This window comes from Aspergillus aculeatus (genome assembly GCF_001890905.1).
Source record: "Aspergillus aculeatus ATCC 16872 unplaced genomic scaffold ASPACscaffold_4, whole genome shotgun sequence".
NCBI classification, from domain to species: domain Eukaryota; kingdom Fungi; phylum Ascomycota; class Eurotiomycetes; order Eurotiales; family Aspergillaceae; genus Aspergillus; species Aspergillus aculeatus.
This window is the reverse complement of record NW_017962979.1, coordinates 168,162-190,341: the sequence shown is the minus strand read 5'-3', so window position 1 is coordinate 190,341 and position 22,180 is coordinate 168,162. Positions and strand designations below refer to the sequence as shown.

The 22,180-nt window shown below is 50.2% G+C and overlaps 7 protein-coding genes across 7 annotated transcripts; 3 read left to right on the top strand and 4 right to left on the bottom strand.

Moving 5' to 3' along the window:
• Positions 1 to 591: 591 nt before the first annotated feature.
• On the top strand, positions 592 to 1,539 carry ASPACDRAFT_40708 (alpha/beta fold hydrolase; the record flags this gene model as incomplete). Its single annotated transcript, XM_020200803.1, has 1 exon — positions 592 to 1,539. One exon carries the CDS (start codon positions 592 to 594, stop codon positions 1,537 to 1,539), a length of 948 nt encoding a protein of 315 aa, XP_020058233.1.
• A 912-nt stretch (positions 1,540 to 2,451) lies between these two features.
• Positions 2,452 to 4,386, top strand: ASPACDRAFT_58301 (MDR family MFS transporter; the record flags this gene model as incomplete). Its single annotated transcript, XM_020203330.1, has 5 exons — positions 2,452 to 2,688; positions 2,750 to 3,010; positions 3,066 to 3,401; positions 3,449 to 3,629; positions 3,686 to 4,386. The coding sequence occupies 5 exons, from the start codon at positions 2,452 to 2,454 to the stop codon at positions 4,384 to 4,386; spliced, it is 1,716 nt and encodes a 571-aa protein (XP_020058232.1).
• An 869-nt stretch (positions 4,387 to 5,255) lies between these two features.
• On the bottom strand, positions 5,256 to 5,630 carry ASPACDRAFT_40706 (uncharacterized protein; the record flags this gene model as incomplete). Its single annotated transcript, XM_020200802.1, has 1 exon — positions 5,256 to 5,630. One exon carries the CDS (start codon positions 5,628 to 5,630, stop codon positions 5,256 to 5,258), a length of 375 nt encoding a protein of 124 aa, XP_020058231.1.
• Positions 5,631 to 11,936: 6,306 nt separating this feature from the next.
• ASPACDRAFT_24743 (uncharacterized protein) lies at positions 11,937 to 13,510 on the bottom strand (the record flags this gene model as incomplete). The annotated part of the gene is made up of 6 exons (XM_020199286.1): positions 11,937 to 12,026; positions 12,084 to 12,778; positions 12,833 to 13,164; positions 13,226 to 13,298; positions 13,359 to 13,372; positions 13,434 to 13,510. The coding sequence occupies 6 exons, from the start codon at positions 13,508 to 13,510 to the stop codon at positions 11,937 to 11,939; spliced, it is 1,281 nt and encodes a 426-aa protein (XP_020058230.1).
• A 2,844-nt stretch (positions 13,511 to 16,354) lies between these two features.
• ASPACDRAFT_114410 (uncharacterized protein) lies at positions 16,355 to 18,050 on the top strand. Its single transcript, XM_020195797.1, has one exon. The coding sequence runs from the start codon at positions 16,496 to 16,498 to the stop codon at positions 17,615 to 17,617; it is 1,122 nt and encodes a 373-aa protein (XP_020058229.1). The 5' UTR covers positions 16,355 to 16,495; the 3' UTR covers positions 17,618 to 18,050.
• On the bottom strand, positions 18,034 to 18,661 carry ASPACDRAFT_76422 (uncharacterized protein). The gene is made up of 3 exons (XM_020204706.1): positions 18,472 to 18,661; positions 18,338 to 18,405; positions 18,034 to 18,284 (listed from the first exon to the last, which is right to left on the bottom strand). Exons 1-3 carry the CDS (start codon positions 18,607 to 18,609, stop codon positions 18,239 to 18,241), a joined length of 252 nt encoding a protein of 83 aa, XP_020058228.1. The 5' UTR covers positions 18,610 to 18,661; the 3' UTR covers positions 18,034 to 18,238.
• Positions 18,662 to 20,083: 1,422 nt separating this feature from the next.
• ASPACDRAFT_40702 (uncharacterized protein) lies at positions 20,084 to 21,246 on the bottom strand (the record flags this gene model as incomplete). The annotated part of the gene is made up of 2 exons (XM_020200801.1): positions 20,084 to 20,959; positions 21,022 to 21,246. The coding sequence occupies 2 exons, from the start codon at positions 21,244 to 21,246 to the stop codon at positions 20,084 to 20,086; spliced, it is 1,101 nt and encodes a 366-aa protein (XP_020058227.1).
• Positions 21,247 to 22,180: the final 934 nt, after the last annotated feature.

Here is a 22,180-nt window from a genome sequence, read left to right as displayed (position 1 = left end):
GGGGGGGGGGGTCCGGGGGCAATAACATCAGCGGGGTGAATATAACTATAGACTGTGCCTAGGACGGATACCACGAAGGCGATATACCTATTGTTTAATTACTGGAGATTAAAATCACGATAAACTGTTGGTATGGACTAGTTGCTATCGTTTGCACGCTCAATAGACCCTTAGCTTTGGTAAAGTCCTGCAGTAGAATGTATGAAAATAGATTGTGCTACTGCGAAGAGTGAGCGGTGTGTTGCATCTTACTACACCTGGGTCTATATTTTATATCCATTACACCTTCTGATACCAACAGTATACAGCCCGTGAGCTGGCTGACTAGCGCAGTACTTGTAGTCTAATACTGTTATACTTCACTAACCGTCTAGTTCCTGTTTAGCTAACATGCCAGGAACCAGGCTACAGTCAATTGCACGAATAAGCATTGCCATGGCCCGCTGGTGTGATAAGCACGAGCAACTAGACTTGATTCCAGTAGTTCTCACATCCCCCTCCTCTCTCTTCTCAAGCTTCTCACGCTCATACCCTCAACTATACACTGTAAACTGTCCCTCCCAGTCCTCCCACTCAACACTCTCAGCTACCATGGTCACCCCCTGGAATAAGGGCACGCACTCCGCCCTCGTCCCACTACCCGAACCCGGCCCCTCCCTCTTCCTCTCGGCCGCGGGCCCCGAACGCCAGAAGCACAATGGTAGCCTCCCCCCGGCCGTGATCATTGAAGCGGGCCTCGGCAGCTCGCACGTGGAATGGGTCGCGGTGCAGCGCCTGATCGCCGCCCGGGCGCGCGTCTACACCTACGACCGGGCCGGCTACGGGCGCAGTAGCGGACAGCCCTCCCCGCTGCCGCCGACAGCGCACAACCGCGTCCGCGAGCTGACCCAGCTTCTCGACGCGGCGCAGATCCCGCCACCGTATGTGTTGATCGGCCACTCCTACGGCGGGGTCCTGGTCCGCGAGTTCCTGCGCCAACGCGGCCCCGACGTCGTCGTCGGGATGGTGATCGTCGATTCGCCGCGGGCGCCGACCCCCTTGCCTGCGGATTGGCCGAGTTTGATGGGGCAGTCAGATTACTATGCTATTGTCGGGTTGGATGAGAATGTGGCGGTGGCGCCGGAGGAGTACCGCGCGATTAAGGAGGATGAGGTGAGGAATCGGGCGACGGCGGAGGCGGAGTTGGCGCTGATTGCGGCGAGTACCAAGGAGTTGAATGAGGCGATTCCCGAGGGGATGCAGGCGCTTGGGGATAGAAGGTTGAGTGTGATTTTTGCGAATGAGTCGGTGGATTTTGGGAAGGTTTATGCTTATGGGGTGGAGCATGGGCATGGCTCGGAGGAGGCGAGACGGCGGCTGGCGGAGCGGCTGGCGGTCATGGAGGAGATGGATGAGCGAGGACAACGGGCTCATCTGTCGCTGTCGAGTCGGAGTCGGTTTGTGTATTCGACAGGGAAGGCGAGGACGCATAATTTGCAGTTTGTTGCACCGGAAGTGATTCGGGATGAGGTGTTTTGGGTCCTGGGGTTGGTGGATTGAGGGTTCCGGTTATCTGGGCGGATCGAGATGGTCGCATTGCGCCTTTTACTGCCGGAGTAACCCTTTGATCTTTTAGACTTGTCGAGCTTGAAACATACTACATGGTGGAAGATGCGCATAGCTATTAGTCAAGAATTGAATAAGGCTGCTCAAGAGCATCCTGGCCTGCTTTGTGCATGAAGAGCACTACCGTTCATCCTGGTCGGAAGAAGCTGATATGTCAATTCCAACGATATCCACTTTATATATCAAGCCCTTTTCTATCACCGACGTGCAGATCGATGCAGATCAAGTACCAAAGCTATGAGAGAGACAAAGGGTGTGCGCCAGGCCTGATTAGACCCGCACATCAGTCACTGCTAATTTGCGTGCTTCATGGCACTTGACCAGATATTAGCAACGCGGTGAAGGATGACCGGTGATTATAGCGCAGAATCTAGGGCGCGATCACATTTGGCCTTGCGTCGCTGACCATCAGCACTCACGCTCGGACGGGCGCAATCTGTGGAATTGTAGAGAATGGCGTCGCTTGGCTTCAAACTACCAAGCTTTTAGACGCACATGCTGCAGAAAGTCCCGGAGTCCGAATGCCAGGTTTGTGGTTTGTTGATTGGAATAAAAAGGGATGAAGGGGAAAGCCGGGGTTTATGAGGGCCGAACTTGACGCCACTTGGTAAGCCTCGCACTTTCTAACCCCCGACCACTGGGTTCTGCAACCCCCGGACCGCTGGTCATGCTCACTACGAATTGTTTGATGTCAAAATCCTGGAACGCCCTCTTAGCCCCTTGCGACCCTTTAAAAACCTTTAATTCCTTCGACAAGTGATCTGCCTGCGGAACAGACTCACCACTCGTGCGTTGTCATCCGATTGATTGCGCCCTGCCTTGCGGAGCGCCGAACTCCACGTTATCATGGATCCCCCGCGCACTTCTACTTCTGCGAGCATCAAGTCAGCTGGTACCAATAATCCGGAGTTGGTCAATCAGGACAAGGCAGCAGCCAGAAACGAAGGGGCAGCCAATGCTGGGGGCCCCTCTGGGCCTCCGGGCCCACCCGAGGGTCAATCGAGACTTAGGGTTGTCTGTCTGATCGTCTCGGCCTTTGTCGCTATGTTTCTGGTCGCACTGGACAGAACAATTATCTCGACTGTACGAGCATCCTTTCTTATGTTCTGTCCTGACTTGACGCTGATGTGTACGCAACTCATAGGCCATTCCCAAAATCACCGACGAATTCAACTCCTTCGACGACGTCGGCTGGTACGGAAGCGCCTACTTGTTGACATGCTGCGCATTTCAACTCTTGTTTGGCAAGCTGTACAGGCTCTTCTCTGTCAGAACAGTCTTCCTCGCCAGCATTCTACTGTTTGAGGTTGCTTCTGCCATCTGCGGTGCTGCCCCCAACTCCGTGGCCTTCATCATTGGAAGAGCCATCTGTGGCGTTGGGGCTGCCGGTATCCTTGCTGGAACTGTGAGTCGAAAAGATCTCCCTTATCGGCGGATTACTTTTGATAACCGTACCCTAGATCATGTGCATCATCCATTCCGTACCTCTACAAAAGCGTCCCCAAATCCAGGGGCTGTTCGGTGCCCTGTTCGGCATCGCCTCAATCGTCGGACCCTTGATCGGCGGCGCCTTTACATCGAACGTGACATGGCGATGGTGCTTCTATGTCAATCTGCCAATCGGCGGCGCCGCTATGGTTTTCATTGCCCTTTGCCTCAAGGTTCCAAAGCAAGATACTACCAGAGTCTCGTGGACCGAGAAGCTGAGACAGCTGGACTTCCTCGGCACTACACTCCTGGTCTCTGGCGTAGTCTGTCTCATACTGGCACTCCAGTGGGGTGGCCAGACGTATTCTGTATGTCGTCGAGACCACTACCTGGAATCACAACTGATGTTCAGCAGTGGAGCAACGGCCGCGTCGTGGCTTGCCTGGTCCTCGCAGGCGTTCTGCTCCTTTCGTTCATCGCCGCGCAGATCTTCCTTCCCAAGACCGCGACGCTCCCCGTGCGAATCTTCTCGCAGCGCAGCATCATCTCCGGATTTTGGCAGACCCTCTGCGTGGGCTCCGGCAATTACATCTTCGGTAGCTTACACCCCGTCCGACCGCAAACCATGACACGTCACTGACACGAATTGCAGTATACTTCCTCCCCATCTGGTTCCAATCGATCAAAGGCAACTCCGCCGTGGAATCCGGCATCCGCCTTCTACCCATGATGCTGGCGATGGTCGTCGGCTCGATCGGTGGGGGCATCACCAACTCCAAGGTCGGATACTACACCCCCCTAGCCATCATCGGATCCTGTATTATGTCTGTCGGCGCTGGTCTCCTCACCACCTTCCAGGTGGACACCGGCGCGGGCAAGTGGATCGGCTACCAGATCGTCTACGGATTAGGTCTGGGGCTGTGCTTTCAGGTTCCCAATCTCGCGGCGCAGACCGTCCTGCCTAAGCCTGACGTGCCGTCTGGGTTGGCACTGATGCTGTTCGGCCAGCTCATTGGGGCGGCGGTGTTCGTGTCGGTCGGAGAGAATATCCTGGCTAATCAGCTGGTGAAGAGGCTGTCCGGGCTGCCGGGGTTTGATCGCGGGCTGGTTACCTCCGGAGGTGTGACGGAGCTGTTGGATGCGATGCCGGCGGATCTGCGTGGTACGGTGCTACATTCGTATAATGAGGCGCTAAGGAGGGTGTTCTGGGCTGGGTTGATCATTTCGTGTTTGACGCTGCTGGGTGCCGCAACGCTGGAGTGGAGGAGTATCAAGCAGGGGCAACCTCAGCCTGATGCGGAGAAGAAGGGGGAGAATGCAGAGAAGAGTGTGGATGCTGCAGGGGGTCAATAGGCTTCAGGGGGTTTGTTTGTCTTCGATTGCTTTACTTGAGAGTTGGGAAATAATACGTATCTATTAGCTAGCTTTCCGATGGTAATTCTATTTTAAATCAATACATATTCGCTTCTCTGGCTCGGGCGGTCTTATCTTTGGTAAATGGTTTCTATCCGCCGCGCGTCCGACACTATCATTTCTTTCGAGGACTATGTAGACAGACTTCACAATCTTAGTTGCGTGCCTGGCCAGTCCAGAATATATAGGAAGCATAACCGTCTCCCAGCGTACCCTAATTTGGGACTTGGCCACGGGTACCAGGTATACAAGTATGACGACCAGCAAGATATGGTCTACCATGATCCAAGCATTTACTAGCCCCATGGCCGGTCGCATCTCTGAGTGGGAAAGAGGGGAAGTAGTGTTCAGGAAAGGAGGCACTCCAGGTGCTAGTCGGCGGGTAGAAAGTCCGAGCAGTTTCGCTGTGAGATTGAGGCTCGGGGATTAGGATGTCCGCCGGGCGCTCATGAGCCGGTAGGCCTAGGGTTGGCGGCGCCACATAGATGCCTGAGAAACACTATAAAAGCAGATACAGAATTATTGAGGTTGATGGACGAGGTTTGCGTAGTTGAAGGACTTTGACATTGATGAGGCTAGAGGGGCTATACGTTTATTTGATTGATACTGTGTACAGGCACGGCATGAGATATCAGCATTACATATGCTAGCCCAGAGTTATCACATACCTCGCTCGTTACTACTGAAAATAAGGGGTTGGATATCGAGTTTTTATCTATGATATCATCCCAAAGATAGTAGCAGTAACAAGCGGCGAATTTCGCGCTCGATCGAGAAAGAGTAGATATGTATTCGGGGTATACAGTCACCTACCACTGCTCACGCACCGCGACTCCCCGCGCCTCCTTAAACCACAGCTCAATGAGTTCACGATCGATATCGACATGCATCGCCCTGGGTCCCCACAGCAGAGTCGGATGGTACTCGGAAATTATCGCTCCCGGTTCACCCAGCACCTCCCGGTAAAATCGCACCAGGCAATTTCGGTAGATCACCCCGTAGAAAGGAGACGCCTGGGGAAGAGTGGTCCGGTACGCATGCATGCCCTGGACCAGCTTCAGTTCCAGGTCGTCCCAGCCCAGCTGGTCAACGTCTGGGCCTAGCGCTCTCAACGTGCAGCCGATGACGGGCCCTTCTGTGCCAGACAGAAACAATGGGCCGAACAATACAACGCAATCATCCATTATGGAGGGATTCGGGAGTAAATTTAGACTTTGGTTGTCTGTGTTATGAGATAGTCAGGTGATAATCTTGACAGGTCCAGATGGATGGCGGTGTGGCCAAGGCGAGTTGTTAAAGTGGCCATGATCATTTTTATAGACCTCCTGGCCACTAGGAGAATATCACAGATTATTGGGTGGAATACCGTCAAGAAAAGGAGAATTCCACTTAGACAAAGGAATTCATCGTATAAAGCTTATGAGCTCCCTTAATGTATGAAAGAAACTCAGCGGGCGGGCCCTATCTAAGTCCTTTAATCGATTTCCAGATACAAATCAATCACCCCTTTGGATTAGACCCACCTATAGGTTTCCTTCCCCATGGGTTTTAGCACTACGGGTCATGGGCCACATTTTGCATAGGTCTAGCAGCATGCTTTCCAGTAAACATCGATGTATTCATTACTTGTCTTCCAACATGGTAAGAGACCTTAAATGGTGCATTCAAGTCTATTTGTGATATACATAGCTACCTAATCTATCAATATCCACTGCACAATCTATAACTGCAATCCATTCGCACTGGGTGTAATAGATTCGCAACAACGGTTTGAAGTGCTCAACTTCAAACTTTTGCACCTCACGGGCGCGATTCTTCAAGGCAGTACAGAGGACTTTCCAGTAAAGCATGAGAGTCCAAGCAATAGGATTGATAAGACTCTTATTTTCTTGTTAGTAAACGATGCAGTAAAGATTTAGAGACTATAGAGAACTTACGCATCGATGATACTAAGTGCAAGGGTAGCAGCCCAGAGAGAATCTGCTCCCTTTATGTACCGCTTCCTGTAACAATAGTCATGCTTGTACCCTCCACAGCCTCCAGAATGATGCGCAGCTAGGGTTCCGACCGTTGCAATCCAGAATATAGCCGTTATAGCGTTTGATGCGATTACAATCCAAGCCTTGTAGGCATACCTGGCGACTATGGAAGTTGTGACGATGTATATCGCCGCCAGGATAGTCGCAATTCCCTTGCATTTATCAGACATCCGATATAACGAATCTAGGGTAATAGACGTGGCTGTAGTGTGTGATATCACTCACTGTAAAGACAGCCAAGGCGTATGAGCTTGAAGTATGCTCTGAAAGCTTCGCTGCCGAGCAACCAATTATGACCAGGGCAATAAGCGACTGAACAGCGTGGATACCATATTTGAACAGATGCATCATGGCCATCTTCCAAGGTTGGTGTCGCTTTCTAGGTGGCGTTTTAGAGTATTTGAGAGTGACTTGGTACCTTTGTGAATGGGATGGACTTCAGGATCGTGGTATTCCTAAATATTCTCAGAGCTAGGAAATTTTTCATGGATGCCTAGTACTAGTAAACCCATGAGGCCCGTTCTCACCTCAAAACAGACAAGATCTTGTCGTTCATGTGGGCACGGAGCTGCTCGTTCCAAGGTAGGTAGGTTAACAGAAACAGAAAAGGGAGAGAAAGATTGAGCCACCGAGATTAAAAAGTCAACAGAGGCCCACCGAATCTACCGGAACTATTGTTGCCTGCACGAATTCATTCGATAAGCATGTATTTTAGTATGACGTCGGCGACGATCAGCCCTGTTTCAAAAGTGGCCCGGATGTAAACAGATTCCGCTCACGTGAGGCATGAGAAACAGCTCTTCTCAGGAAGAACATTGAATGTTGGCACTCTCTATATGACTAGAGAAGTATAATACCGTTGAATTGCTTTGTGGCTTCCTATATATTCTCAGTTGAGATCCGAGTTTTAATATCAATAACGTGCGCTGGGAGGGTAGCGTGGCCTATCGTTTACCGCAGTACATATCCAATGTGGAGGCTGATATAGGAAGATGAGAAGTCCGTCAAGTCACAACCGCGGCCCCAAGCATGAATACATGCGCTCTTCCTCGCAAACATTCGAAGAAGACATCCCAGTAAGTCATCGGGCTTCCTGTCGGTTCTTATGTTGCCCAACGGGCCTCATACCAAGATACCTAAACTAAGTTAGAACAAGGAGTCACTTCCAATCCGATATAAAACATCATCTTTCAAGTAATAAGATAAACATGTCCATATGGCGAAAGGTGGAGTTTTTCACCCCGATTAGACTTCTAAGCATAGATCGTTCAAGTATTGTACGAGAGAATAAATCCAACAACATGGAAATACTTGGTTCGAGATTGATATATCATCAAGGCATCTGGGCGGGGTCTAGGAAAATCGGATAATTCCCCGCTCATGTGATACTATGTCATGTGAGCGGATCTGAGGGATCTGAGCGGATCTAAGCGGAGCAATGTGGAAACCAGACTCGCTTCAAAAAAAATCCTCACCGTCTTAGTAATTTTCGAATTGTGGAAACGTGATCAAACCCCTAATCAGATTGAACAGAGATTCCGCGGAATGCAAATCAACACGGCCGCGGAATGCCTGTGAGCCTGTCGGTAGGTCCCACAACCACAACCAGAACGTCACGTTCATTCTGGCTATATAGGAGGGAAAAAACAAATGCCCAGGAGAGAAACCGTCCTGTTTATTCTGCGTAAGATCGAAGCAAAAATGTACCTACGTGCAGAAAAGTTCTTCTGGGAGAGTTCACAAGGTTCATTGTTGGTTTCGACCGAAAGTATACCACAATCACAGGTTTCCAGGCATTGTAGAACTTCTTCCTAACCACATCACACCTCAGTCTCGCCTCAGCTCCCAGAAGCAAATTACTAGACTCGAAGCTCAGATCGATCGTATCAACAGCACCCTCAAGTAATACCAAATCAATTCTACCTATTACTTGTATGCTGACGATTTGCCTGTCAGGGTCCTCACAAGTCCTTTTAGACTAAACTTTCCCGCAACCATGCAAGAGAGTGAAGTAATACCTGAAGAGATTACAACAAACCGGGGACCTGAAACTTCAGCAATACAAGTAGTGTCCTCACAAGAAAAGTTCTATCTCTCTGCATTGTAGGTTTCCGAGTTGGTCCTTGCATTGTATCAGAGGGGAACTAATAACCACAGTCCTTTATCCCCTCCCGAGGCTTGGCTACGGTTTGTCGAGATTTACAGAACGAATGTCTATTTTCAACCTTTTTCACTCTTTGACCATGCCGGATTGGCGTCCCGAGTTTCCCAATGGCCATGTCATTTGTTGCAAAACTTCCTAGCGATATGCTTAGTTTTCGAAGATCACCCCTTTTACCGGTCTGGTAGATGAAGTGCACAAAATCACTGCGTTCAGTCATCCCAAAGAAACAATCATTCCACTCGCAACCGAGAGAGTAGCTTCACTTGAAGTCCTGCAGACGTTATGCCTCTTGGCATTGTGCGATATTGCAGGTCAGTTTCAAATATTCTGATGACGTTTTCACCATAGCTGGCGAAATCATCTAACTGCATGTTAGCTGACCAAGATAATAGGTCTTCTATGAATATTGCCATAGCTTCGAAACTGGCTAAATCCTTGGCGCATAACTTGAACGCTGCTGCCCAGGAGCCCCCAACCAGGAGGGACGACGAGGCTGGATGCTTTTGGACGGTGTTTATTCTTGAAAACGCATTTGCAAAAGATCGCCAAGCACTCTTAACGGGAAACCTGAAATCACCTCTGCTACATGATCCAAAGATTGCGAGCTTTGGCCAGCCACCATCCTTATTTGAATTGAATCCACCAAATCATCATCATCATCATCATCATCAAAAATTGGTGCTGATGATTCTCAAGACCTTAGCATTTTCTCTATTGTATAGTATGAATCTTCTCTCAACATGGGGCAAGGTGATGGGATATGCGTTCAGGGCAATCGGAAGATGCTTGGGTAGCCTCTTCCACGCACTCACATCTGATTCAAGAGATTTATCAATTTGAGACCAGCCTACCCCAAAGCCACCGGTTCAAGAACTTGGGACTAGACAGAAGGCCTCCTGATGATGTTCCTCAATACAGAGAATACTGGTCATCCTGGCTACTTTTACAGACTACCTTTCATGCCGCACATGCGCTTTTGAACCACCCGATTCTTCATGTTCTCGGAAATGAACGCCCGAGGAACAAACGATCCAGATTTCGACCACCGTCCTTTGTTCAGAACACAACTGACCAGGCAATTTCACACGCGGCTGGACATCACAGTTAATTGGCATCGCAGATGATCTCAACATTGAAATAAATAATTCAGTTATCGGCCACCAAGTTATAGTTTGCGCCACCGTTCACTAGGTGTTCTCATTTGCTAGTAATGCTGCCGTTGCTGAGCAAGCTATATCAGACTTAGGTTCATGCCAGCAATTCATAACAGAAATTGCATTTCGTTGGCCACAATTTTGGGGGAAAAGTAGTGCTATGCAGCTATTTATTCATCATTCCAGGCAAGCGTGTTTGATCATTTGCAGAATTTCCTCAAACAATCGAACAGCCCGTTTGGTGGTCGTGGTCTTCCAGGATTCAGTGCTTGACTTCTGTGGGATTTGATCAATCCATCTTCAATAAAGTCGGAAATGACGGCATTTTCAATCTGCGACCGTTGGAAAGCGTGTTCCAACTGACCACCTTGCCCGGCTTTACGAGCCACCGGTTTCAAGTAGCGACGAGTACCAAGACAACCGATTCGGAACAGAACCAGGCTCATATTCCGAACTGTTCATGCAGTTTCTGGGCATATCCATGGATGAAGGATTTCTGTCATCTCAGGCAATTTCGGAGTCATTGGATCAACGATATTTGACCAGCCTTGGACCCTTCGATGATCTTTAATTGGGAATAGGCCCTCAAGCCCATTCCTCTATCATGAATGATCAATCTTTACCTTTTGGAGATTACTTAGTACCAGTTATGTGTGGATGATATCGCTTACCCTGTACCATCGAGGAGAATTTTCGAAACTCCGAGTTGCAGCAAATGTGAATCCTTTTACACCATGTAATAAATATGGCACTTGGTGGAGGCCCGCCGCAGCTCCTGCGTGTTACTAGCCACCCGTAGTAATTAATTGAACCTGATATCGAATAAAATACTTCATCAATCCCACTATAAAGAACACTGACTAGCCATCCAAAAATTTGAAGTTTGCTGCATCCACCTCCCACTCATCATCGCCCGTCGCCCGTCTACGAGACCAAATCGATGACTCATTTGCTCACAACTTGGTCACGTTCTTCCAACGCGACGCGCCCTTGAAAGCAATGCCAAATTTTGGTGTCGTGAATCTTATTTTGCTCCCCCGGTGAATAAAAAAAGTATCACCTTTCTCAAGGGTGGCAGTTTTCCCAGTTTCATCCTCTAGCACGAGTGTTCCTTGGTCGGTCAGCGTTGGTACTCAGACACACCCAAGGGTGATTTTCTGGTTGACTACTCTCCCGCACTGGAAAATCTGTTTGTTGCTACTGGAGATAGCGGACAGTAAGTGTCTTACATCAAACGCTATTGAAGATACGGTTCTAATCCTAAATAGTGCGTTTAAATTTCTACCAGTTCTAGGACGCTACGTTGCAGACAACTTCGAAGGGAAGGCTTCAGATCACCAGAAAGAGAAGTGGGGATGGAAGCAGACTTCTGTTCCAATTTCTCGTGGCGATGGCAGCAGAGGCGGTCCTCCTCTCCGACGGCTGACTAGGGATGAACAGGCTCGTTTGTAGATTTAGTTAAAGTCTACGCAATTTGCGAGAATTTGCCTCTGATCTAAAAGAGCCTACCTCCGTACCATTCCTAGAATTCAAAGTTCTCCTCAATATCTTTCATTCAAACCAACCAAGAACCTACAGTAAGAATTATGTGGCTCGATCTTATTAAGATCATCTCGAAGATGCTACTTCTATGATCAACATCACTCTAAGAGTCTTGAATGGAAGTATACGCCACCTTGTATACAGGACTGAATTTCTATGAAGAGAGAACTATTTGACCATTTGAGGTGCATAGAGGGTATAAAAAGGCCTCCCTGCATATTTACCATGTGTTGAACTGTTGGCGCTCAATGCTGCCGAGTTGTACATATTGGTACAAACATTTTGAATATTATATTTTAACACGAAGGCCACAGGTTTCTCAAGGCAGTACCACCATAAGTACATCACATCTTTAGACATGGGATGTTCTCAACTGTTGGTTGGGAGGATCATCCGAGACTGATTGCTTAGTGCTAGAACGAACGAAAGAGGTTATGTACATATATCTGTAGTTACTAGTGAGGAGATACATATCGATGATCTGGTAAACCGCCTTAACACCATCCCTCTTCAGTTTCTCTGGCCATGTATTGAAAGCCAATTTAACCGCCATTTTCAATGGCCATGGCCGTAACTTTCTGATGAATCATTTCATCTGTTATCCGCACAGGAAAATGCGCCATGCGCGGTTTTGGCGCTAACTGCAATGCCTTTCCCTGATACCCAGAGCCCCATTCCGCACTGTAAACCTTTGTTAGCATGTGTAGTATCGTAAGATTGGTAAGTGGGTCTTCTCACCATGACGCAGCACATCAGCACAAGGAGTACATTCAAAACTGCCAAAGAAATCTTTCGGGCGGAGGTGATTTGTCCTTTATTGATGTGCAGCCAGAACAGACCCTCCAGTCCGAAAGTAAACCAGCTTGCAAAAGCAGCAGCTAAGACATTGAGTAGATCATTGAACACAGGAATAGCATTCGCTATAACCCAAGCAATGACCCAAAGAACGAAGACAATTAGAACCCAGGTTCCGTAAGATACCAGAGATCGCTCATTCATTCGATTGGTACCACGAAACATCCGAACATAGATCGTTTTGGCTCCCACATGCGCAATAATCGCTCCCGCAATAACTATTGTACCGATGGCAACACCGAATGCGACTTTTGAAACAGTAGAGCTGGTACTTAGTAGTGCTGGACTTTTAACATTACCGCCCGCGTATCGGTATATAACAACAGCGACGACAAGATAAAGTGAAGTATCAGTTGCCTGGAGAGTAAATAATGCCTTGGAAAAGTCCTTCGGTTCGGCAAGCTCCGATTGGAAGCTGAAGAATGCCAAGTGACCTGCAAACGATATGACGATGTTTAGAGTGGCTGAGAAACCGGAAAGGAGAGTTGGGTGGTTGATGGCGTGGGCTATAGGATCGGGAGCCTCGATACCAATTGCGACGACTGTTATCATTACAGCTATGAAGATAGATAGTGAAGCTATGCATGATTAGCTTTAATCGATTAGGAATTTCGGAGTGGGTGTTGTCATACATATGATACCGAGATATGAAACCTCTTGTAGACGCCTTGAGAGGGTCAGAAAAAAGCATAGGATTGCTCCAACGGAGCAGAATATGACAGTGCATGCCCCGTGATTACTCAGTGTGTTCATCATAATTGAGAACGTCAATATATGAGCTCCCATTAGAAAGATGAAGAATAAGATTTGAGCTACCGTGGCGACCTCGCAACCCAGTGGTCCGAACAGAATCTCTGCTGCATCAGACATGTTGTGGACTTGCGGATTCCGAATTTTGAACTGTCCAAGAACGTAGCCCGTGTATGTCGTTAAAGCGCCGATGCCAATAATCAAGATGCAACCGCTGAGACAGATTGGATCTTAGCAATTGAGCCGTATATTAACGAGGACCAAGATTTACGAACGGTACAAAGCCTAAGGTAGCCATCGAAGAGGGCAGTGAGAGAATCCCCAGAGATATTGATTGAGCAATCATTACTGAAATTCGGTTAGAATACTTCAAATAGCCACATTGAGGGCCAAGCAAGGGTTACTCACATATAGCACAATGCCTGCATGAAAAGGAGTTCTCAGCTTTGTATCAATCTGCATGGGATGCAACAATTCACTTACCACCATTTCATACTCCGATACTGTACTTCAGCGCCCTCCTCACCCATGAATGGGTCCTGATGAGATTGTACGGGCATGGTTATCTTGAGACGCTCAGCATCGCTGGGGGTCTGGCGACCGGCTTGGTATTGTGAATCTCCCTCTTGAATGGAGACTCTATCATTCGCCTCGCCTCGATTCATCTTTTTGTCTGTGTAATCCATTGTCTGGGTTGGAGAAATACTAGCCGAGATTGGCGTTCAAATGGGAGAGCGACCGGGGCTGAGTTCTTGAAAAGTGCATTCTTTTCCTGGAACTCAGCTTGTATTTGATGGTGCTGGATGACTCTCCTGCTAGAGAGGTCGCATATCTGTTCAACCGTGGCAAATCTGCCTAGATTCAACTCCGCTTTCCCCTCGTTCTCAACCTTGTGGAGAATACGATACAACGATTGGCTCATATGCTATCTATATGGGGACGGTGAGATACAATCCGTGACTCTCCGTCCCCACACTGCTCTATTTCCCCGCAATCCACCCTACCACCTGCCAACCCCCACCAATCAAGCTTAAATGATTCTAGATAACAGACGGCTACGGAATGGACATATCTTTACGGACAGAGATGACTGGCACTGGTGAGATAACGAAAGTTTCGCTCACGTGCGCGGAGGTGAGCTTCCAATTGCCATATCGCGGTCTACCTATATTGGCTAGACCGCACTGCGGCTATCATCAGATATCCGAAAGATTTATACCGATGGAAGTTTTCAGAAACCTCCTGCATGACCCAGACTAACTAGATGTATCATTACTCCTCTCGTGTTCATCTACTGCGTTGACCACCATCGCCGAGGTCCGGCCGGGACATCGGATAAATAGCCTTTGACTCAGGACTGGCGGAGTTCGATGAGGTACATACTCCTTGATAAAATACTCCTTTGCTATATTCTCTGAAACTCCCGGTCCTTTCTTGACTGTTCTCCGGGTACAGGGATGTCGTCAAGGAATGCTGTTTCTTAATTGCCCTGCGATAGTCAGAAAAGCTTTACAGAATTGCCCCGGGGCCTTAATTTGCGGCTTTATGCCTCGAAAATTGAGCTTCTTTTGGAGGAGGTCTAATGCCTCGGACCTTTCCATCGGCGTTACTTCAAGAAGGTCCTTGTGGCCAACCATTCTTAATGCAACTTCTTTGCTCCGTCTCGTGATGATGGTAAATCCGATTGGACTCCTGGAAATATCTTTCAAAAGTGGTTTGATCGGTGCGTTCGTTGGCGCTCTAACCGGGTCGTCCTTTCTATCCGCTGGAAGTGAGTAAAGAAACTCGCTATCGACACTATCAAGGACACAACCCCATTTTCTTTTCTCTCATCCGGAGCCAATTTTCGACTACTTGAAATATATTGACTCTAGGGTTTCGACGCTCCGGGAGTTTGAGTTCATCTGCGATGTCCCTATTCATACAGCTGCAGAATAAATTTAAAGCTCAGCTATTCAATCTAATCTTATGATAAAAAATTTTTGAGTCACTCTACTAGGAAATACTAATTAGTGTTTTTATCGAGGATTGATTAGTTTCTAGATCTGTGACTGACCTCTCTAGCCAATCAGATAGCCAGCAGGGAGCATCAGGAAAGTGCGTTCGGCGTTCACTCTCATTGCTTGCAGGATTCTACCTCTTAGTTAACTGTAAAGCGGTTAGTGAAGGTACCGTCAAAATTCTTAGAGTTTGTGGTCTTCAATCTCTCAGCCATCAGTTTGTTTGTCGGGATGTGCTTTTCTGCATGCCATCTACTGCTGGTGATAATCTCAGTCGTTTGCGCCAAATGTCCGAATGTCCATGCAGGGGTGAAAAATATTAGATACCTTAAATTGACTGAATATGGACTGCAAGGCCAATGATGTGAAAAGAGAGTATACAAAGCCCTTCGCTCTTGGTGTCTATACCTCGCACGAGATAATTAGTTAGTGATTATGCACGTGATTACGAGGTACTGAATATTATTTGTAGGAAAGATGAAGTCTTCGGGCTAATGCTTCGACGAGCGGAACGCGTGTTGAGATTCGAAGGCCAAGGCCATGCATGAATTAGAGTACATGTTTGATGCACGCCTTGGACATGGGGCTTGACTTGCAGGTCGCAAAAAGAGCTGATTCCTTGTTCCCGGTCAGTGAGGTGCTACGACGCCAGTGTCGAAAGTCACAGTGCGTGACTCGAGCATCGCCGCAACCTCATTCGCCTCTTTGCAGAGAAGCTATGATGTAATGTGGTGCTGGTAAAACAGGACGAACCCAGAAACATCGCGTTAGACTCGTTGGGGTGTCTGCCCAGTGACAGTGCTCCGAGTGCGAGACCCGGCAACACCTTCGAATCCAGTAACCGAGAACACATCCTAATCAAAAATCCATTGGAGGCTAGTCTCAGTGAACCACAGACTGAAGCGAAATTCTCCGGTCGCGAGTGTGCAAAAAGGGGTAGACTCGGCTACTGCCACCGTGCGGAAGGAATCAAGGCAAGGACTTTCGGGCGGGACCTCTGAGGACCTTGCGGGAGTCCAGTGGAGCTCAGCCCTACAGGGCGTTCCATGTGCGCGTTGCCAGCATCTCGCTCTTGGCACCATCAATCTTGTTCTGCTGTTGCTATCTACGAGTCTGTGGTTGCGAATTAGATGCATCAGTGGCAGTCAATCTCTGATCCTGGAAATTGCCAGGCCCAAGAGTTTATCCTCCCTCTGCAATATTGCAACCACGTATTGAAGCACCTGAACTGAAATCGTACTCGAAGTGGACCAGGCAGCACAGAAAACGGATGCTCCACTCAGCTTCCACTCAATGGTCATCACTTCAGACGCTGACTCGGCAATGTGGCAGTTTGCCCCCACTGGGCTGACAGCGTTCGGCCAGTTCCTGTCGACTAAACCCTCCTCGACACTTTGAGAGCCCCGAAAGCGTGTCCATTTATCTAGCCTGCTATCCACCTCTACCCCAAGGTCCCCAGAACGACATCTATAAGACCTACACCATCGGACTACCATCCTCAACCATGAGCAGCAGAGCAGCCCAGTCCTCTCCTCCTCCGCAATCATGGCCACCTTTAACGCCTCCGACGTGAACCTCCACACGGCGAGCAAGGAGGACGTGCTCTGCTACTATGCCATCTCGGACAACGAGTACAACGGCCACCTGGGCGCGCGAATCTCCTCCATCTTCGTGATCCTCTTCGTCTCGACCGCCTTCACCTTCTTCCCCGTCGTCTCCAAGGGCCTCCCTAGCTGGAAGATCCCGCACAACGTCTACATCTTCGCCCGCTATTTCGGCACGGGCGTCATCCTGGCCACCGCGTTCATCCACCTGCTGGACCCGGCCTACAAGCGCATCGGCCCGAAGACGTGCGTCGGGGTCTCCGGGTACTGGGGCGAGTACTCGTGGTGCGCGGCCATCGTGCTGACGGCCGTCGTGCTGATCTTCCTCCTCGACCTGGCCGCCGAGGTCTACGTGGAGCACAAGTACGGCATCGAGCGCGACGAGTCGGCCACGAGCGCCTTCATCGCCCAGGACCCCTGCCCTTCCCTGCACAGCACCCACGACGTCGACCCGGAAGGGCGCAGCCGCAGCCGCATTCCCGACGGAGAAAAACCCCTGCCTGCCACCTCCACCAACTCCACCACCGCCTCGGCCTCAGCTGACGCCGACGCCGACGCCGACGCGACCGAAAGATCCTTCCGGCAGCAGATCGCCGCCTTTCTGATCCTAGAGTTCGGGATCATCTTCCACTCGGTCATCATCGGGCTGAACCTGGGCGTGACGGGGTCCGAGTTCGCCACCCTCTACCCCGTGCTGGTGTTCCACCAGTCCTTCGAGGGGCTGGGCATCGGCGCCCGGCTGTCGGCCATCCCCTTCGCCCAGCACGCCAAGCTGCCCTACCTCCTCTGTCTGGCCTACGGGCTGACCACCCCGATCTCCATCGCGATCGGCCTGGGCTTGCGCACGACCTACAACCCCAACTCGAAGGAGTCGCTGATCATCCAGGGGGTGTTCAACGCCGTCTCCGCGGGCATCCTCATCTACAGTGCGTTGGTGGAGTTGTTGGCGCGCGACTTCTTGTTCGATCCCTGCCGCACGCGCCGGCGGTCCAAGTTGTTGTATATGGTGGGCTGTACGCTGCTGGGGGCGGGCATTATGGCGCTTATTGGGAAGTGGGCGTGAGGGTGGAGGTTGGGTCTGTTGGAATTATGGTGGAGGGGGGGGGAGGACTGTGGATTAGTGTATATAAAAGTTACTCTATGCGACGCAAAGTATATCCGGGATAATTTGTCGAGCGAAATTGCATCCATTTTTCGTGGACAAACTCTCGTTTTTCTTTCGCTAGCTCTATGTTTCCGTGATCGACTCTGCCGGGTAAATGTTTAGCAGTAACTAGTCCGGCATCTTGTGCGGCTGCGACCGGGACAAACGGTAGCTAGAACACAAGGACTTCTGTGAATTGGTGTTGCGGTTACAAGCAAGTCGTTTCATGAGATTCCCAACCAGACGCAGGCGAGTACTTTTTCAAAGCTCGTAACCAAGCCAGGACCATGGTAGTAGAGAATATACTCTTCAAACCCAGTGTCAAGTCCATTCATAAAGCATAGACTGCATTAATATATATCATGATATATGAGAATATACACAACGACGGGCGCCCGTCTTCTCATCCGGTATAGTATAAACAAAACACGCGCGACTCATGATGATCCGGTCATCACTCGTCATAACCCCTTTATAGTAAGATCGTGGAACATTACGGGAGGATTTCTATCCGCCATGGCGGGAAAAGGTTGATCGTGTCTAGCAGCAGCACTCGCAGCATTCGAAGCAGCAGAGACCGGCGCAGCTGGGTTTTATTAGTGATATCCGTTGAATGAAAGGTTGGGGGTAGGAACTTACACTCCACAGCAGACGTCCTCGCCCTCACCACCACCACGGAGGCTCATTTGCATCTGTTCGGGCTGGTTCTGTTGGTTGGTGAAATGATTAGCTTGAGCTTGGGAGGTTTTGACTGAAGGGGGCGGGACACGTACGGGCTGGCCGGTGACGACCCGCTCGGTGACAGGGGCCTCAGGGCCGGAGGGCTGCTGCATAGTCACGGTATTGGCATCCCAGGTGGGCTGCTGGGTGGGAGCGGACTCCTTGTTGGACGACTTGAACCAGTTGAACATGGTGGAAATGTGATGAGTGAATGCGTTGGAGTATGAGTGTTGAAGAGGGAGGCGTGACGGTAGTGAGGATTATTAAATTGTTGTGGTGGTATTCGGGTATCGGCAATTCTGGGAGGAAAAAAAAAGAGAAACAAACCCACTCAAGTAGTGGAATCCACCGGTTATTTATCTCTTGAAAGTCAATCCGGGGTCCAAAGGACAGGACCTCAGTGCGCAGCATCAGCCCTACAGAACAGGCGTCAGCGAAAAGCCAACAATACGCTATGACTTCATCGTCGTTGGGCGAGAAGGACTGCCCAGGATGATCTATCATCCATGCGGTCTAGTGCTGTGCTGGCCGGGGGAAAACTGAGGGACAATGATGTGAGTGTTTCTATTCTGGACAGGGACGTCCAGGGCGCTTGACGTCAGTGGAGCCAGCCCTGTAAATTGGCGAAGGGATGGATCATGGAGGGTTCTTGCGGTGAGCGTGCGCGTGGTAGATGAGAGCGTGGCAGTATGGGTTGTACAGCCTTCAGCCGTCGAAGCGAAGCATGACAAGACACGGGCTGTGGTCGAGGCAGTGTTGTGCACCGGGAAAAAACGAGTGCTAGGCAGCCTCGTTTCGGGCCCCACCCATTATTGCCAGTTTTTGCGCCAGTCATTTCCCCCTCAAGCTTTGGTCAAGCTTTGCTTGGAAGCTTGGCCAATCAACGACCGCTCTTGGACCCAGCGGCAATGGGCGGGCTGAAGAGGGATCTTTCTGGCTGTTGGACTGCTCCGCTTGACGCTGCATAGGATAATGATAATACGAGTACGTGTTTCCACTGAGGCTGTTGACGGGTCATAGTTCAGCAGTCCTTCGACTCCAGATTGACTTTGTGCACACCTAGCCGGTTTCTCAATCATTTCCCCAGTCGTGGGAATGGGCTCTCTCTCCGTACTTACTGTCAGATCGTGTGTCGATTAGTGGGATCCGCGGACCCCGAGACACAAAGAAGTATCCACACTATCAGCGCTTGGTAGTAGGTTGAGGATATTGTGGCACCTGGCTGGCACTGTAGCAGTGCAGCAGTGCTGAATTGAGATCACAATTAGGGCTCCAAAATCGGTGGCTTAGCTCCTTGACCCCAATGACACTGCCTCGGAAACAGTCCAGTCTGCACGGATTCAGCGGTGTGTGAGTGTGTTTTGACGGTCGGAACTTCGTAAGTCCAAAGCTTCGCCTCGAACATTCCCCTATTAGAGTGGGTCAAAGCCATGGAAAAGGGACTGGCCCGTCTACAAAGGAGAAAAATTGATTGTGAGGCTGACGCGAGTAGGCACGCAAACTTTTGAAAGACTGACCATTCTGCGCAACGAATGATAAGCACATACAAGCCCATGATGCTCTCTACCCGATCCACCCATCCCGTACTTTCACCTTGTAGCTACCACGGGTTACCCCCATACGCATTGTCTTGTCTGTCTGAGGTGGAAGGGGCAATCACAGTCTCTACACATCGCAATTAGCCCCCATTTCCCGAGCCAGAAGCTGCTGCTTCTCTGACACCGCTTGTCTCAGGCCCCTACAGCACCCGCCGCCACGTGCACATCTCTTGGCCCGCTTCTCAACGCACCGAGCCAGCGCACACGCGATAATCTTCCAGACAACCACCCCAGTAGTACAAACGACCAACCCCGCGACCATCCCTAGCAACGCAGGCACCATCGCCGGAATGATGAGACGCCAGAAGTTGGGGTTGGAACGGTGGTGGTGCACGTAGGCGTCCATCGACGGGCCAGCCACGGCAAACGGGGACTTGCTCTCGTCGTTGTGGTGGCGGCGATGTCCCTCCCCATCAGTTGCGACGACCGTGTTGTAGGGACGAATGCAGGGTCTATCACCGCAGGAGACGTGGACCTCCGGCGTCGCATGCAAACTCTTGTGGAGGGCCTTCTTCTGCTCCTTGCGCCAGGACTTGTACTTGCCCACCAGCATCTTCCAGTACTGGGCGTGCCACACCTTGTTGCCGTGGCCGTGGGACGCATGGTAGTCGAGGAGCGGCTCGATGATAATTTGGGAGATCGAGAGGTCGTCTTCGTCAGCGTCGCGAGACAGGCGGACGTGGATTACGCTTGCGGTGGCGGGGCGACCGGTGGGATCGAAGAACTTGACCTCCACGAAATACATGTCGCCCACCGGGGAGTCGACCCTCGGTGGGAGGTATTCGATGTCCACCCCGTAGGTCAGGAGGACGGTCTCGACAGTAGCGCTGTCAATGTTGCCGTCGTGGTGCATCTGGACTGGAAGTTGCATGGGGTATCCGGCGGGGAAGACGCTGACGTTATTGACCAGGAGGGCATTGTGTTCGGTTCGGAGGTTCATTGCCTATGGACAAGATCAGTATTCGATTCTGGTCTTCCAGGATGAGGGAAATCTGGGGTCCATACCACAAAGGATGTCGAGGTTCTGTTGTCAACTAGGCCCTTGTCATCCTCTGGAGAACATTGAAGACACGGCAGGTGGATCTCATGGCCGGTCACAGTGGGAAAAGAGGGACGAGAATTGGGCGCGTTGGACAGTTGCTTTTGCGAGGAGTCGCCAGTCTTCGGGACCGGTGAGGCCAAAGAGCCCACCACCCAGATACTGGTGACGAGAAAGGAGCGAAGTTGCATTTGGCAAAGAGACGAAGCAATATACAATGTTAGAGGTCTGAAACAGTGAACGAGCGACGTGGGGTTAGTGCAAAACTCGGATGTGCTGAGCGAAGTTGTCAGTGGACATTCTCATGAAAACAAGAGTTGAACTAGTGAGAAAATTAATCTCTTGGTCTGGGCTGTCATACAGTTATCAAGGGTGCAGATACAGTGAATGGGAAAGGGTGGATATGGCTGTAAGGTAATAGGCAGCCATGTAACAGATCCAGCCCTACAAGGGGAGAGCCTCCCGAGTCCGCTTCCGCGGACCCCGAGGAGCAACGGTAGGGCTGACCGCGTTACCGCACCATCATCTTTCTTTTCTGACACCTCTGCATGATAATCACTTGCGAGCTGAAAAGAGATGTTCTCATAGATTTCTCGTATCGACCCCATGGACCACTGCTAAACGCTTGAATTGACTGTTGTAGTGGTATCAATCTTGAAGATCGATCCCGTTGGCAGGCCCAGCATTTCTCGCTCGGAACACTTCCGGCGCCCGACCCATAGTTGGCCCCATCGCGAAAAGAGTCGCATACTATTGACTACATTTCTCGGCCCTAATCGATGGGTCCGCAAACTAAACGACGTTCTGGTCGGCAAGACGCGTGGTAGTCAACGTGTCTTGAAGCTTGAAGACTCCTATCACTGTTCCAGCCCTGTTTTGACAGACTCCTGGCAAAGCAATTCGACTTTATGAGCAAGCAGCCTAGCATAAAGCTCACTATGCCTTGGTGTACGTCGTGTGACAGTTTGACTCAGATGGGTCTGTGGATCAAGACTGAATAAATAGGTCAGTTGTGCCATCCTTAGCTACAATATGTCAATGGGCCTCTGCAGAGCTCCTACGAAGAAATCCTAAACTAAACTTTAAGAATTGGACACCCAGTCAGAGTGAGCAACAAGACTTGGA

What these genes read in the sequence shown, in the direction of transcription:
- ASPACDRAFT_76422 (XM_020204706.1), bottom strand. Translation starts at nt 18,609, where the DNA reads ATGTTCAACTGGTTCAAGTCGTCCAACAAGGAGTCCGCTCCCACCCAG. An exon ending in GGGTCGTCACCGGCCAGCCC is followed by an intron (nt 18,406 to 18,471) that starts GTACGTGTCCCG and finishes ACCAACCAACAG; the next exon opens with AACCAGCCCGAACAGATGCA. An exon ending in GAGGACGTCTGCTGTGGAGT is followed by an intron (nt 18,285 to 18,337) that starts GTAAGTTCCTAC and finishes AATAAAACCCAG; the next exon opens with CTGCGCCGGTCTCTGCTGCT.
- ASPACDRAFT_114410 (XM_020195797.1), top strand. Translation starts at nt 16,496, where the DNA reads ATGGCCACCTTTAACGCCTCCGACGTGAACCTCCACACGGCGAGCAAG.